At 43.7% G+C, this 16,654-nt stretch overlaps 1 protein-coding gene across 2 annotated transcripts in view; it reads right to left on the bottom strand.

Moving 5' to 3' along the window:
* Positions 1–16,654, bottom strand: part of LOC122565469 (DNA ligase 1-like) — a 55,592-nt gene that overhangs the window by 26,201 nt on the left and 12,737 nt on the right. Inside the window, exons 5-6 of one of the 2 annotated variants that reach the window (XM_043721476.1) lie at positions 7,648–7,764; positions 6,390–7,410 (exon numbers count right to left, since the gene is read on the bottom strand). In XM_043721476.1, the coding sequence (XP_043577411.1) occupies positions 7,650–7,764 (115 nt within the window). In that variant the 3' untranslated portion in view covers positions 6,390–7,410; positions 7,648–7,649. Of the gene's footprint in view, positions 1–858; positions 985–6,389; positions 7,411–7,647; positions 7,765–16,654 lie in introns of those variants that run through there. The other variant, XM_043721475.1, reaches the window with a different exon arrangement.

Genomic DNA, 16,654 nt, shown 5'->3' with positions numbered 1-16,654 from the left:
TTCTGGCTATTGAGGGAGTGCAGCATAGGTTCACGAGGTGAATTCCTGGAATGGCGGGATTACCTTACACTGAAAGACTGAAGTGACTGGGCTTGTATACCCTTGAGTTTCGAAGATTGAGAGAGGATCTGATTGAGACATATTAGATTATTAAAGGATTGGACACTCTGGCGGCAGGAAACATGTTTCCGCTGATGGGTGAGTGCTGAACCAGAGGACACAGCTTAAAAATATGGGGTAGGCCATTTAGGACAGAGATGAGGAGAAGCTTCTTCACCCAGAGAGTGGTGGCTGTGTGGAATGCTCTACCCCAGAGGGCAGTCGAGGTCCAGTCTCTGGATTCATTTAAGAAAGAGTTGGATAGAGCTCTCAAAGATAGTGGAATCAAGGGTTATGGAGATAAGGCAGGAAGAGGATACTGATTAGGAATGATCAGCCATGATCATATTGAATGGCGGTGCAGGCTCGAAGGGCTGAATGGCTTACTCCTGCACCTATTGTCTATTGTCTATTGACAGTACTACACTCCCTCACTGCTGACCCTCCGCCATTGTGGCGTTCCCTCAGTACTGACCCTCTGAAAGTGCGGCACTCCTTCAGTACTGACCCTCTGAAAGTGCGGCACTCCTTCAGTACTGACCATCTCACAGTGCAGTAGTCCCTCAGCAATGCCCCTCTAACAGTGCAGCACTCCCCCAGTGCATTGTTCTGTCAGATTGCTGCTGTCTGATGATTGTCCCTTAATGAGAGGGAGGCAGAGAAGTATCTTCCATTGGCCGTGAGTTAAAGAAGCCCCATCCTCTCCTGGGTATATCTACGCTGCCCGCTCCCCCTCAAACAACTGGCTCTATCACTCACCACCTCCTTCTCCTTCTCCTCCTGAGTCTTCTTCAGATCATCATACAGAGCCGTCATTTTCACCTCCAGCTTCTTGTGACTTTCCTGAAGTTGTGTGTTTTGTTGCTTGAGCTGGGAGACCTCTCGCTGTGGGTTTAGGGACATTAATACAAACCAGAGTGTGAGGAACAGGGAGAACAGAATAATGGCCCCAAAAGGGTGCATTATGATTAAGGATTTTAAAGATCTCGGCATTATCCTGTCTGCCTGGATGTAGGAATTTATTTGTCAGTGTTCAGACAGCAGCAAGGGACAATGCACTGAGGGTTCTGTTTGGAGACTTACTCTGCCTTTATACAAACACATACTACAGTTTCACTTTCCCAACGTCATCAGAAACTTGCGATGTCGACATCCACTTCCTGGGACCCACATAGTGCTCAGAGCTATGCTGAAGTGTTGTTCTGGACAAGGACAGACCATTCAAAACATTCCTAAGCCGGCAGCCCATACTGTAACTTTGCTATTTTGTTTCGGTCAGCGACCAGTGTAAATTAGCCAGAGTAAGTTATTTTTAACACAAAGAACAGAATAGAGAATACCCACAGAACTCAGTCTATCCAAAATAAGCTTCGTTCTGCTGTTCCGACAAATACATGCGACAGTACCAATAAAAAACCCCTTAAACACACTAATGCTGAAACAGAGGCTGACAGGTTAGCAGGGGAGAAGGAGAGAGAGTCTCGCAGCCTGATTCCACACAGCCCACTGCTGAACTGACTCTAAGCTAACTTCAGTTTTCAGGATTGACCAATCCCCTTTCATCATTAAAGTCACTTGTAAACATAAAAGCTTTGCCCTAAAGTCTCATCTGTTTATGTTAAAACAAATAGGCCTCGCAATACTCTTTTATCTCTGTACCAAACCAGTCATTTTGGAGCCCGGCCTTTTTCTGAAAAAAAAGCAAGGACACAGTATCCTTGAGAAAAAGAACAGTTTTTGAAAAAAAGACCTGCTTTGTGACAGTGCTCACACAAGATCGTTAAAGACAGAAACTGCAGGATCACATTGAGCTGGTCTGACTGCTGCTGAGACAGAGAGAGAGAGAGATAGAGAGAGACAGAGAGACAGAGGGAGAGAGAGAGAGATAGAGAGACAGAGAGAGAGATAGAGAGAGAGACACAGACAGACAGAGGGAGAGAGAGAGAGAGAGAGACAGAGGGAGAGAGAGAGAGACAGACGGACAGAGAAAAAGAGATAGGTGGAAGAGAAGAGAGAGACAGAGAGAGAGACAGAGAGAGACAGACAGACAGAGAGAGACAGAGAGAGAGAGATAGACAGACAGATAGAGAGAGAGAGACAGACAGACAGACAGAGAAGCAAAGGGAATGTTTCAATTTGATGCCGGCAAACAGGAGGGTGATTTGATTGGGTGATTGAGAGACAGATCATTTCAGGAGCTGAGGACTCAGGTGGGGAGTGTCCAGGTCAAGTCATGAACAAAAGCCTTGTTTGGAATGTTGCAGTTGTTGAAGATCCAGAACAGAACTTCCTGTGGACATGTTTGGATACGTCTTGCATTGATATCACTCCTTTCTTGGCCACTGTCTCAAAGCAAAGTTAAAAATCACACAACACCAGGTTATAGTCCAACAGGTTTATTTGGAAGCACTACCTTTCGGAGCACTGCTCCTTCATCAGGTTAAGTGGAGAATAAGATTGTTAGACACATCATTTACAGCAAAAGTATAAAGTTTGCTATAAATTCTATATCTTACAATCTTATTCTCCACAACCACCTGATGAAGGAGCAGCGCTCTGAAAGCTAGTGCTTCCAAATAAACCTGTTGGACTATAACCTGGTGTTGTGTGATTTTTAACTTTGTACATCCCAGTCCAACACCAGCATCTCCAAAATCAGTCTCAAAGCACTTTACAACCAATTAAATAGCTTTCTAATCAGTGTTTCTTTTTGCAAGAACATCTGAAGATTTCATTCAGAGTCAGCTGCCAGAGTGTCAGTATCTCTGATACTCCCCTCGCTATCTGTCAGCCAGGGCTCCCTGTTTAGACAAGGTTAACAGCCCCAATCAGGGAACTCAGTTTTTATGAGGTCTAGCTGACTGACCTTATTTTCAGGTGTTCTTGCAAATGTGTTTTCTTCCTGAAACTTTCAATCCTCAGTCTCTGCTGCATTTGAGGATCTCTGTGATAGTAGCATTTCTCATCAACATGAAGAAGATCAGGAAGATAAGGATAAAGTCAAACCATTGACAGCTTGTGTTACAGGCACCTCACATTGACCTCCTTGTGTCCTCCCCTCTGTTGCTAAAATAATGTGAATTAGTGTCCAGCCAATAACAGGAAAATGACCGCAGGCAGTATTGCCCAAGACAAGTATATGGAGAATGTTGCCTCTTAGGTTCATGTTCTGTTCCTCAGCTTCATCAGCGAACACCATGTCAACACCAAGTTCCTGAAAACCGAATAATGCTCAGAATGGCTCTATCACTTTCACCCCCACCTTCATCTACCTATCGCTTTCCCAGCTACCTTACGCCCAACCCCACCCCTCTCCTATTTATCTCTCAGCCCACGTGAGCCACCCCCGAATTTCTGATGAAGGGCTTATGCCCAAAGCGTCGACTTTCCATCTCCTTGGTCACTGCCTGACCGGCTGTGCCTTTCCAGTCCCACACTCTTCGATTCTGATCTCCAGCATCTGCACTCACTTTCTCCCAGATTCAATTCATGGCAATCAATTGACAGAAGAATATTTAATACTGAGGGACAAACGCTCACTCCAGTAACAACTGATCCTAAATGAAGCTACCTGGGATTAAAGTTTCTGTTTTCATTTGTGAATGATTAATCAATGCTGAGGGACAGTCAGTGTCAACATATGAGTAAGATTCCAATAATACACCGAGCCATCCTCTCCCTATCATAGAATAGAATTCCTACAGTGTGGAAACAGGCCCTTTGGCCCAACAAGTCCACACCGACCCTCTGAAGAGCAACCCACCCAGACCCATTCCTCTACCCTATATTTACTACCGACTAATGCACTTAATATACACATCCGTGAACACTATGGGTAATTTAGCACAGCCAATTCACCTAACCCGCACACCTTTGGATTGTGGGAGGAAACCCACACAACACGGGGAGAATGTGCCAATTCCACACAGTCACTTGACACTGGAATCGAACCTAGGTCAGCAGTGCTAGCCACTGAGCCACTGTGCCACCCATCCCTCAACCACTCCAACCCACTCCCTAATCCCTCCATCACTCTGAACCTCTCTTTCCCAACATTCCTCATCACCCCTGAAGAGATCCTAACAAGGTCAGCCAGGGCAGGTTTGGACTTGATGGGCTGAACAGCCTGCTTCCACACTGTAGGGATTGTATGTGAGTCTGGGTGATGATTGCGCTGAGGGTTCTCTGCATGCAGACAGATAGGGGGATGTTGATATTCACAGTTAAGTCTCTTTGTCACTGAATCTCCGGTGAGGCAGCATCTATGACCATGCTGATAGGTTAGTGAGGAGCAGGAGGAGCTCATTTGGCCCCTCAGGACTGATCTTCTGTTTGATAAAATCCTGGCTGATCTGCTTGAGTTCCAATTTTCTTGCCACCCACGATAGCCATTGACTCCCTTGTTATTCAAGAACCGACCCGGCAAAATCTTCAATCTCTCGTTCCCTCCACTCTCTGGGGAAGAGGGTTCTACAGATCCACAACACTCTGAGACAAAAGGTTTCTCCTCCTCCGTCATCTCAAACTGGAGAATCCTTATTTTAAAATTATGCCCCTGCGTTCCTGTCTCTTCTACAAGAGAAAGCAACATTTCAGCATCCTGTGGAAACGGCTACAGTTTCAGCTGGAATTGGGACAAAGTAACAAACTCTGCTTGAGACAAGAGGAGTTGTTAAAAGATGTGACTTTATTGCAAATCTGCACAAAACTGTTGCAGTAAAAAGCACAGACAGACACATTTAACTCAAGGCTATCTTACATAATTTCTGGAACAGTGCCATTAAATTACACAGCTCAGAATGAGGCCATTCAACCCTCCCAGCCAGGGCAAGCTCTTTAAGAGGTCTATCCGGTTCGGTCCACTCCCTTTCCTGCTATTAGCCCTGCAATATTAGTTTCTTCAAAAAGGTTATCTTCGCTTTTGGAAGTTCCTGTTGAATTTATTTCCTCCACTCTTTCCAGCAGCACATTCCACATCATGATGTCTTAATTTGCAGCAAAGATGCTCTTCATCTTCCCCATTTATTTTTCCAGTTTCTTAAATCTATGTCTTCAATCAATGAATACATGCAAACTGAATCACCCGGTCTTATTCCTGTCTAATAATCCGTTGGAGAGGGGTGAACAGCACATAGTTTACGAATAAATATCAGGACTGACTAATCCCGTCACTCAAAGCTAACACCAACCGTTACAGAAATAAACATTTATCAATCGCTTTCCAAGCGTATTGTTCTTTACCTGATTCCCTTATGTTTTCTAAAGAAATATTTTACAAAAAGGCTTTTCTTCTCAATGTAGTTGTGACAAAGAAAGTGTAATAAGAGCTTGCAGACTGCAATGTATAGTTCCAGATCTCAGCACCCTGTTATAACAGATTACTCACCTTCAAAGTGAAGGCCAAATAAATGTCCCCAGTAATTGCTTTAATAGGAACATAGGAGTAGAAGTAGACCATTCAGCCCATCATGACTGCTCTGCCATTCAATATGATCCTGGTGGATTATCCACTTCACTGCCTTGTTCACACACTATCACCATCACCCTCTCCTGTCTGTCCCTGGTGTTTAGAAATCTGTAAATTCCTATGTTAAACAGATTTAAAGACTGAGCTTCCAGACCTCACTGGGGAATAGAAATCCAAAGTTCCACAATCCTCTGAGTGAGTATTTCTTCTCATCTTGGTCTGAATTGGCTTCCTCCTTATTTTGAAATTGTGCCCTGTTGTTCTAAACTCCCTGATCAGACAAAGCATTTTACAGGGAGGTGATGGCCTAGAGGTATTATCACTGTATTGTTGATTCAGAGACTCAGATAATATTCTGGGGAACTGTGTTCAAATCCTGCCATGGTAGAATTCCAATTCAATACAAAAATGTCTGGAATGATGATCATGAACCCATTTTTTTTTTTGAAAAACCCATCTGGTTCACTAATGCCCTTACAGGAAGGAAACTGACATCCTTACCTGGTCTGGTCTACGCATGATTCCAGAAACACAGCAATGTGGTTGGCTCTTAACTGCCCTCTGGGGCAATTAGGGATGGGAAGCAACCCCCTCATCCAATGAATGAGTTTTGAAAAAAATTAAGTTAGATTAGATTGTTTACAGTATGGAAACAGGCCCTTCGGCCCAACAAGTCCACACCTACCTTCCGAAGAGTAATCCACCCAGATCCATTCCCCCTGACTAATGCACCTAACACTATGGGCAATTTAACATGGCCAATCCACCTGACCTGCACATCTTTGGACTGTGGGAGGAAACCCACGCAGACACGGGGAGAATGTGCAAACTCCACACAGACGGTCATCCGAGGCTGGAATCAAACCCGGGACTCTGGTGCTGTGAGGCAGCAGTACTTACCACTGAACCAGTGTCCCGCATCTGACCCGTCTATGCTTTTAAGCATTTTGTAGATTTCAGTGTAATCATCTCTCATTCTTCCAGTGAATAGGGACCTTGCTCCCCCAATCTCCCTTCACAGGACAGTCCCTCTATCCCAGGAACACATCTGATGAACTTTAATGTGTCAATCCCACAATGATTTGGCAGCATGATGCATCCCTTAACGGTGTAATTTATCCCTGGTTTCGATTAGAAGTGAAGAGTCAAAGTTCAGAGTGTAGGAGAGGTGAGGAAGGATCAATGGCAGGGCAGTGGCTAAACTACATTGTGGGTCTCCAGTCCTGTGGACTGGATGGGTAGGAGGTGAGGACCAGGAAAGTTTGGTTGGTCATTGACACATACACCCGTTGGGGAGTTTATGAATGGATAGGGTGGATAGTGAAGTGGGATGGATACACGGAGTGGGCTTCTCACACCCTGTGTCCCCTATATCTGAGTTCCCAGGCAGCAGATTGCATTCTGCCATAAAAGAGGCTGGAAACCACACTCCTCAATGAATCTCAATGTCCAGCAAGCCCAAAACATTCCTTCAGAAGGAGACCTTCACTTCATGTGGAGACACAAGTGAAACAATTGGAATGTGCGATTTTCCCATCAGTGCAAGAAAAAACAGATGAATGTCAGGGTTTTAGTGAGATGTCATCTCCTGATTCATCGCTGGACAATCTTTCAGCTAGAAGGGATCTTATTTCCCGTTCAGATCTCCGAGAAGCAGGGTTTGTGTTGTCCCTGAACACTGTAGGGATTCTATGACTCTATATGATTCTCGATAGGATCACTATCCAGTGAAGTCAATCGTTCTTCCTCCAATAGCAGTTAACCAGTTCCTCTTCGCACAAGGGAGTTTGTTTCAGCTCTAGATGTCAACGGCTGCATTTCAATCCCAGATGTTTGGAAATCTCCTGTACAAGGCAAGGACAAGGTTTAGGAACTTTTATGACCATCTCATCTTGCCCAGTTCATCCCAGACTCTTTTCCTGCTCCTCTGACTTGCTGTGCTTTTCCAGCAACATAGTCTCAACTCCTCATACCATCCCCATCTCACCTCAGCCCACTCCCTCAGAGCCCTCCCCTATCCCAGTCCTTGTTGCGGATTGGGATACTAACCACCGGTTCCTCGGCTTTTCAACGTGACTCACCATTAACGACATAGGCAGTGGAAACCAAACCCAACGCAGAACCCAGCAATGCAGATCAGAATGCTGAACCAGCTGTCATTCCTGTGTTTTGTGCAGGGCTTATCCCAAGAATTAGATCTGCAAGAAGTGAGTTAAGACAAAATCAGAACTTGTTGCCAATAGTAAACATGACATGCTATCGTGGACTTTGTCCACACTGTAATCTTCCGGTTGGAAAGTTCTGTGGAAACACTCCCTCATGGTCAAACAAAATCAACAGAGTGTCTTTCCATTGCTGTTAAGGTGGATCCCAATTCTCTCCAATCATTTCTATCGAGGCTTTTGGAAACCATTCCCACCTCTGAGTCACAAAGTTGTGAGTTCAGTCCCATCCCAGAGCTTAGGGCGGCACGGTGGGTCAGTGGTCAGCACTGCTGCCTCACAGCACCAGGGACTGGGGTTCGATTCCAGCCTCGGGGAGTCTCCACATTCTCCCTGTGTCTGCGTGGGTTTCCTCCCACAGTCACAAGGACTGTGCAGGTTAGGTGGATTGGCCATGGGAAATTATCCCAAAGTGGTTAGGGTAGTTGGATTAGCCACAGGAAATGGGGGGGTGGGGAGGGTGGGGTGCTGGTTGTCTCTGGGTAGGATGTTGGTGCAGACTCAATGGGCCAAATGGTCTCTATCTGCACTGTAGGGAATCTATGATTCTAACTTGGCCACATCACCTATGGTGCCAGTACTTGAGGCAGCTTGGTTAGTTCAGTTGGCTGGATGGCTGGTTTGTGATGCAGAGAGATACAAGCAGCACTGGCACAATTCCTGCTCTTGCTGAGGTTACCATGAATGTTCCAACCCTTGTCTGGGATATGGTGACCCTCATCACCAGTCATCTGTATCTCTGTAATGAGAGAGCAGCTCCCTGGGACTATGGCTACTTTACTGGAGGCAATGATGCATTTAGGAATCTGTTGTCTCTCTCTGGTGTGACCTATAAGTATAGCCCAACTTTCTATCTCCAGTGGGTTTTAGGCATTTTACAACCAAAGATCCCACAACATGATTTCAAGGAAAACCGGATGACTTATCCCCTTGACTACTAATCTTCCCCTGATTGACAACAGAAAGACAGATTATCTGGTCACTGTGCTGACATCCTCCTAGTTATCTCTTTCTTTTTGAACTGAGCAGTCTCTGAGCTATTTGCAAGAATTGTCCAGGACTAGGTTGATAGCATTAGAAAAAAAGGTGGAGTTAGAATTAAAAGCAAGGGCTAAGCTAGCGGAGATAGTTAAAGTAACAGTGCAGTGTACGTGTTGGAAGGAAGGAAGTCTAAATTGGGGGCAATATGGCTTGAGATAATCAGAATTCACTCGCAGATGAAGCAGCTTGACAGAGAATGAGAGGCAGATGTCTAAGTTCAGATTTCAAACAGAGAGAGAGAGAGCAACGAGGAAATATGAACGGGGGAGGAAAGCTTGGATTAGGTGCAATAAGAGGCTCATAGTTTAGATGAGGACGGAAGAGACATTTGGGAGTTTGAGTTAACCAAACATCCTCCTGTTAATCCTAAATTTACAGAAAAAGGAGTAGAGAGGTTCTTTTTTCTCTGATTTGAGGAAGTTGTTAAAGATTCAAAATGGTTAAAGGTCTGAAGGACTGTTGTGCTATAAGTATTCTTGCTGCCAAAGCGTTTATTCCAGACTTTCAGAAGTATAATCCTCAGATTAAGAGTCAATAAAACCTGTGCTGCTTCACACCATCAGCTTGTTCCTGAAACTTCCCAGTTAAAGTTTGGGACAGTGAAGGTGAAATCCTGGCCAGGGAATAGAAATGCGGTCATTGATATTGTTCAATTTATTTACAGCAACCGTTTGAAAATGTGAAGGAAATGGGAAGTATGGAAGAGTTGAGATAGAGCGTTAGTAACAATTAAATCATTTCTGGATGAGCATCACGTTCTCAAGCAGCTCCAGTATGATGTAAATGGTATTTCTCATCAACAACTTTGTCAGAAAGCTGTCATATGGAAACTGACAAGATAGATGGAGGAATGGACAGGAATCGGGCTTTAGGGGGAAGGCAGAAGTGAACAGAAAGAATAATATAGAAAATAAAAGTAATGTTAGAACAGTATGCTTCAATTGTCATAAAACTCTGCGTGTAAGAGTAAATTGTTGGAAGCAAGTGAATAAACTGGCAGCCGTAACAGGAAAACTTAAGGAGTTTTCAAAAAAGATAGCACCGGTGAAGGAAATAGAACATAGAACATAGAACAATACAGCACAGAACAGGCCCTTCGGACCACGATGTTGTGCCGAACTTCTAACCTAGATTAAGCACCTATCCATGTACCTATCCAAATGCCGCTTAAAGGTCGCCAATGATTCTGACTCTACCACTCCCACGGGCAGCGCATTCCATGCCCCCACCACTCTCTGGGTAAAGAACCTACCCCTGACATCTCCCCTATACCTTCCACCCTTCACCTTAAATTTATGTCCCCTTGTAACACTCTGTTGTACCCGGGGAAAAAGTTTCTGACTGTCTACTCTATCTATTCCTCTGATCATCTTATAAACCTCTATCAAGTCACCCCTCATCCTTCGCCGTTCCAACGAGAAAAGGCCGAGAACTCTCAACCTATCCTCGTACGACTTCCTCTTCATTCCAGGCAACATCCTGGTAAATCTTCTCTGCACCCTCTCCAAAGCTTCCACATCTTTCCTAAAGTGAGGCGACCAGAACTGCACACAGTACTCCAAATGTGGCCTAACCAAGTCCTGTACAGCTGCAACATCACTTCACGACTCTTGAATTCAATCCCTCTGCTAATGAACGATAATACTCCATAGGCCTTCTTACAAACTCTATCCACCTGAGTGGCAACCTTCAAAGATCTATGTACATAGACCCCAAGATCCCTCTGTTCCTCCACCTGACTAAGAACCCTACCATTAACCCTGTATTCCACATTCTTATTTGTTCTTCCAAAATGGACAACCTCACACTTGGCAGGGTTGAATTCCATCTGCCACTCCTCAGCCCAGCTCTGCATCATATCTAAGTCCCTCTGCAGCCGACAACAGCCCTCCTCACTGTCCACAACTACAGGATATAACTGCAGGATTTCACCATACCACTATCACTTTGTTGTCTGCAGGATTTGGCTGTGTGTAAATTTTCTGCTGTGTTTCCCAGATTGGAACAGTAATCATACTTTGAAAGGATATTATTGGTTGCAAAATGCTTTGGGAAAGGCTAAGGTTACAAAAGGCACGAGGACTCCATCAGCACTATCTGCTATGTTCTGCCTGCCTCCATGGACTGGTTAGCGGCTGCCATGGACAATCAGACCCAACACACTCAGTCTCTGCTGGATATACTCACATACTTGCAATCTGTCACTTTTGTCCTCAGCACGAACAGCAAGATGATGGGGCCAAGGTATCTTGATCTCACTCCAGAATAATTGATCAATTAACTAATTTGTGATCTACAAAATCTGAAAGCCCAAACAAAGTCTGTTCTTCTTCTTAATTGGCTACTAATGTTTGTGTATGAATATAAAAATTGGAATAGCACAAATCCACAAATTATGACTATGCTCCCATGCTATTTATTGAATGCTTTGGTTTCCAGACTTTGTTAAACCTGATCTCTTAGATCTCTTCCAATTTTAATTGTTTTCAGTCGGTTTAATAGCACACCTTGCTGCTTTTTTTTCGAAAGATGTGTTTCTTCCTTGAAACATTAACTCTGTATCTGTCTGCACTGATGCTGCCCAACTTGCTGAGTATGTCCAGCAATTTTGGTTGCATTTCAAGATAGAAGTCTATTAATAAAAAATATTGAACCATTTTAAATGTTTCTAATCTAGCCAAATTAGTAAAATGTATGAGTTAGGCTGACATTTTTTATTTGAGCTTGAAAATTTGGTTATATCTTGTGTTTGTCTTTTGTTTCTTAAAATTTGAGAACTTTACTTTTTCCACAGTGCATGTTAACCTTTGACTTTAACCAGGCTACTTCAGTGACCAACTGTACCGTACTGTGTACGTTACCCAAATAAATTTACAACAAGGCCGTTGTTGCTTGGTAGCTTTGTTAGGTTTCTCCTGTATATAATTCAATCCACAGCATAACATTAGGAGTAGAAGTCAGCCATTTTTTTGGTTAAACGTGCCTCAGTATTCAATAACATCATGGCTAATCTGTCCCAGGCCTCAACTACTCTTTCATGCCACCTCCTCATAAATCCCAATATTTAAAATATCCATTTATATACCTCTGCTTTTTAAATACCTTCACTTGTCTAGCCTCCACAACTCTCTGAGGTAGAGAATTGCCGAAGTCCTCTACCCTTGGGAGAAAAAAGTTTTTAGTATTTTGATTTTAAACTGAGGCAATTCAGACCAATCAGTGTATATCAACAAGGATAGGCACGATGAGTGAATGTGTCTTGATTAGACTTTTTGTCTAATCAAGCTGTTTGTTGGAGATTGGAGGATGGAGGCCGACATATGTTCAAAATTCAGTCAACCACTTAAAACCTTTGTAACTTGAATATTATGATCACGTGAGTAAATGGAGGTAACACTGTTTAGATACATAAATGTACAAATTAGGGAAAGTGGCCTCTGTGGTTTGCTCTCTCCAATTTGTTTTTGCATTGCGCTAAGGACGTGGAAGTCTGCACCTCACAAGGCCAAATCAGTCACTCTGAAAATATTTCTGAATGAACTCATTAAATCAGAATTTGGCAGCTTATGTAAGTCCAAATGTCACAAAAATCAAAAAGTGAGGTGTGTCATATTGATCGAAGTGTGTCTAGGAAAACTTAACAAACAGCGAAATTCACAACTGATCTTGGAGGAACCTGTTTGGGAGAAGTCATGGCACAGAAACAGGTAAGTGAATAGTTTTAAAGTATAGCCTTGCTGTAATTCTACAATAGTGAGTAGAGTGGGATATTTCTTGATTATATATTTTTGTTGGGATCTGTCTCTTGATTAAATTTTAAAAATCTAAGCCATAAGTATTAAATTAGCCTAGAGCAGTGTTTTGTAGAGCAATAAGACAGTGTTATTTTCTGGGTCTGTAGATTGGAAGGAGCAAAATGGCCTTTAGTAGAGTGATATACTCTTCTTGTCAGATGTGGGAGTTTCAAGAGAGTTTACAGGTTACTGAGGATTATATCTGCAATAAATGTTGTTGGTTGCGAATCCTGTCAGATCGAATGGATCAGTTGAAGTGACAGTTAGAGGCAGTGAGGAATTTACAAGAGCTGGGGGGGGTGAGGGTTGGCAGTTATAGGAAGGGAGAAAAGCTGCAGATACAGTTAGGTAGATGGGTTAACTCCAGGAAAGGTAAGAGAGTTAGGTAGGTAGTACAGGAGTCTTCTGTGGCTATCCTTACTTGAAACAAGTATGTTGTTTTGGAAAATGTAGGGGGTGATGGACTTTCAGGGGAATGTAGCACAAACAGTCAAGTTTCTGGTATCAAGACAGGATCTAATGTAATGAGGGGTATGTCGGGTTCCAAGCGATCGATTTGTGATAGGGGACTCTCTAGTCAGGGGCACAGACAGATGTTTCTGTGGCCAGCAGCGAAAAATCAGAATGGTGTGTTGCTTCCCTGGTGCCTGGATCAAGGATATCTCAGAGAGGGTGCAGAATGTTCTCAAAGAGGAGAGGGACCAGCAGGAGGTCAATGTACACATTGGTAGCAACAACATAGGAAGGGAAAAGGATGAGATTCTGAAGGGAGAATATAGAGTTAGGCAGGAATTTAAAAAGGAGGTCCTCAAGGGTAGTAATATCTGGAATATTCCTAGTGCTACAAGCTAGTAACGGCAGGAATAGGAGGATAGAGCCGATGAATACACGGCTGAGGAGCTGGTGTATGGGAGAAGGATTCACATTTTTGGATCATTGGAATCTCTTCTGGGATAGAAGGACAGTTTGCGCCTAATATACTGGGGACTAATATACTGACAGGGAGATTTGCTAGAGTTGCTTGGGAGGATTTAATTTAGTAAGATGGATGGGGGGGTAGAGGGGTAAGAACCAGAGGGATAGTGAGGAAAGAGATCAATCTGAAACTGGTACAGTTGAGAAAAGAAGTGAGTCAAACAGTCAGGGCAGGCAGGGACAAAGCAGAGAACAAGGTAGGACTGATAAATTAAACTGTATTTACCTAAATTCAAGCGGTCCAACAGGAAAGGCAGATGAACTCAGGGCATGGTTAGGAACATGGGACTGGGATTCCTTGGCAAATACAGAAACGTGGCTCAGGGATGGACATGAATGGTAGCTTAATGTCCAGGATAAAAATGCTTCAGGAAGGGTAGAAAGGGAGGCAAGAGAGGAGGGGAGTGGCATTTTTGATAAGGGATAGCATTACAGCTGTACTGAGGGAGGATATTCCCAGAAATACATCCAGGGAGGTTATTTGGGTGGAACTGAGAAATACGAAAGGGATGACCACCTTATTGGGATTGTATTATAGAATCCCTAACAATCAGCAGGAGAAGCCAAAGGGTTTTTACAAATACATTAAGGACAAACAGAAACTAGGGAGAGAATAGGATCCCTCAGAGATCAGCAAGGCAGCCTTTGTGGGGAGGCGCTGGAGATGGGGCAGATACTAACGAGTATTTGGCATCAGTGTTTACTGTGGAAAAGGATATGGGCGATATAGAATGTAGGGAAATAGATGGTGACATCTTGAAAATTGTCCATATTACAGAGGAGGAAGTGCTGGATGTCTTGAAACAACTAAAGGTGGATAAATCCACAGGACCTGATCAGGTGTACCCTAGAACTCTGTGTGAAGTGACGGAAGTGATTGCTGGGCCCCTTGCTGAGATATTTGTATCATCGATTGTCACAGATGAGGTGCTGGAAGACTGGAGGTTGGCTAACATGGTGCCACTGTTTAATAAAGGTGGTAAGAACAAGCCAGGGAATTATAGACTTGTAAGCCTGACATCAGTGGTGGGCCAGTTGTTGGAGGGAATCTGATGGACATGATTTACACATATTTGAAAAGACAAGGACTGATTATGGATAGTCAACATGGATTTGTGCTTGGGAAATCATATCTCACGAACTTGATTGATTTTTTTGAAAAAGTAACAAAGAGGATTGATGAGGGCAGAGTGGTGGATATGATCTATATGGACTTCAGTAAGGCATTCAACAAGGTTCCCCATGGTTAGCAAGTCTGGATCTCATGAAATACAGGGAGAACTAGCCATTTGGATACAGAACTGGCTTGAAGATAGAAGACAGAGGGTTGTGGTGGAGGGTTGTTTTTCAGACTGGAGGCCTGTGACCTGTGGAGTGCCACAAGGATCAGTGTTGGGTCCACTACATTTTGTCATTTATATAAATGATTTGGATATGAGCATAAGATTTATGGTTAGTAAGTTTGCAGATGACACCAAAATTGGAGGTGTAGTGGACAGCGAAGAAGGTTACCTCAGATTACAACGGGATCTTGATCAAATGACCCAATGGGCTGAGGAGTGGCAGATGGAGTTTACTTTAGAGAAATGTGAGGTGCTGCATTTTGGGAAAGTAAATCTTAGCAGGACTTATCCACTTAATGGTAAGGTCCGAGAGAGTGTTGCTGAACAAAGATTGATAAATTCTTGATGTCACAAGGAATTAAGGGCTATGGGGAGAATGCGGGTAAGTGGAGTTGAAATGCCCATCAGCCATGATTGAATGGCGGAGAGGACTCAATGGACCGAATGGCCTTACTTTCACTCCTATGTCTTATGGTCTTATGGTCTTAAAGAGACCTTGGAGTGCAGGTTCACAGTTCCTTGAAAGTGGAGTCGCGGGTAGATAGAATAGTGAAGAACGCATTTAATATGCTTTCCTTTATTGGACAGAGCATTGGCAATAGTAGTTGAGAGGTCATGTTGCAGCTGTGCAGGATGTTGGTTAGGCGACTTTTGAAATGTTGCATGCAGTTCGAGTCTCCTTCCTATTGGAAGGATGTTGTGAAACTTGAAAGGGTTCAGAAAAAACTTACGAGGATGTTGCCAGGGTTAAAGGATTTGAGTGAGAAGGAGAGGTTGAACAGGCTGGGGCTGTTTTCCTGGAGCATCGGAGACTGAGAGGTGATCTTATAGAGGTTTATAAAATCATGAGGGGCATGGATAGGATAAATAGACAAGGTCTTTTCCCTGGGGTGTGGGAGTCCAGAACTAGAGAGCGTTGGATTAGAGTGAGAGGGGAAAGATTTAAAAGGGACCTAAGGGGCAACTTTTTCATGCAGAGGGTACTGCCTGTATGGACTGAGCTGCCAGAGGAAGTGGTGGAAGCTGGTAAAATTGCAATATTTAAAAGGCATCTGGATGGGTATGTGAATAGGAAGGGTTTGGAGGGATATGGGCCGGGTCCCGGCAGGTGGAATTACATTGGGTTGTGATATCTGGTCGGCATGGATGAGTTGGACTGAAGGGCCTGTTTCCGTGCTGTACATCTCTATGACTCTAATACAAACAAAAACAGAAACTGCAGGAGAAACTTAGCAGGGCTGGCAGTATCTGTTGGAGAAAACGGTTTTAATGTAACTGGTCTCAAAATGTTAACCCTGTTTTTATCTCCAGACCTGCTGAGTCCTACAGCATTATTTATTTTTGTTTCAGATTTCCATCCTCCACAGGAGAATGTTAATACAAGCTGAAGATAGCCATTCAGGTTATTCGGTATTTACTGGCTGTCTGAAAGGGGGCATCATCCTTTTCATTATCTCCCATTCACCTGCAAAATGTTCTTTCTCAGGCAGTTAGAGTCATAGAGATGTACAGCACGGAAACAGACCCTTCGGTCCCTCTCATCCATGCCAACCAGATATCACAAATTAATCTAGAAGAAAGTGAGGACTGCAGACGCTGGAGATCAGAGTCAAAACTGGTGCTGGAAAAGCACAGCCAGACAGGCAGCATCCGAGATCCGAGGAGCAGGAGAATCAACGTTTCAAGCATAAGCCATTCATCAGGAATGTGGGG

The sequence above is a fragment of the Chiloscyllium plagiosum genome, chromosome 31 (genome assembly GCF_004010195.1).
Source record: "Chiloscyllium plagiosum isolate BGI_BamShark_2017 chromosome 31, ASM401019v2, whole genome shotgun sequence".
In the NCBI taxonomy this organism is placed as follows: domain Eukaryota; kingdom Metazoa; phylum Chordata; class Chondrichthyes; order Orectolobiformes; family Hemiscylliidae; genus Chiloscyllium; species Chiloscyllium plagiosum.
The sequence above is the reverse complement of the archived record's forward strand: the minus strand, read 5'-3'. Positions and strand labels throughout refer to the sequence as shown.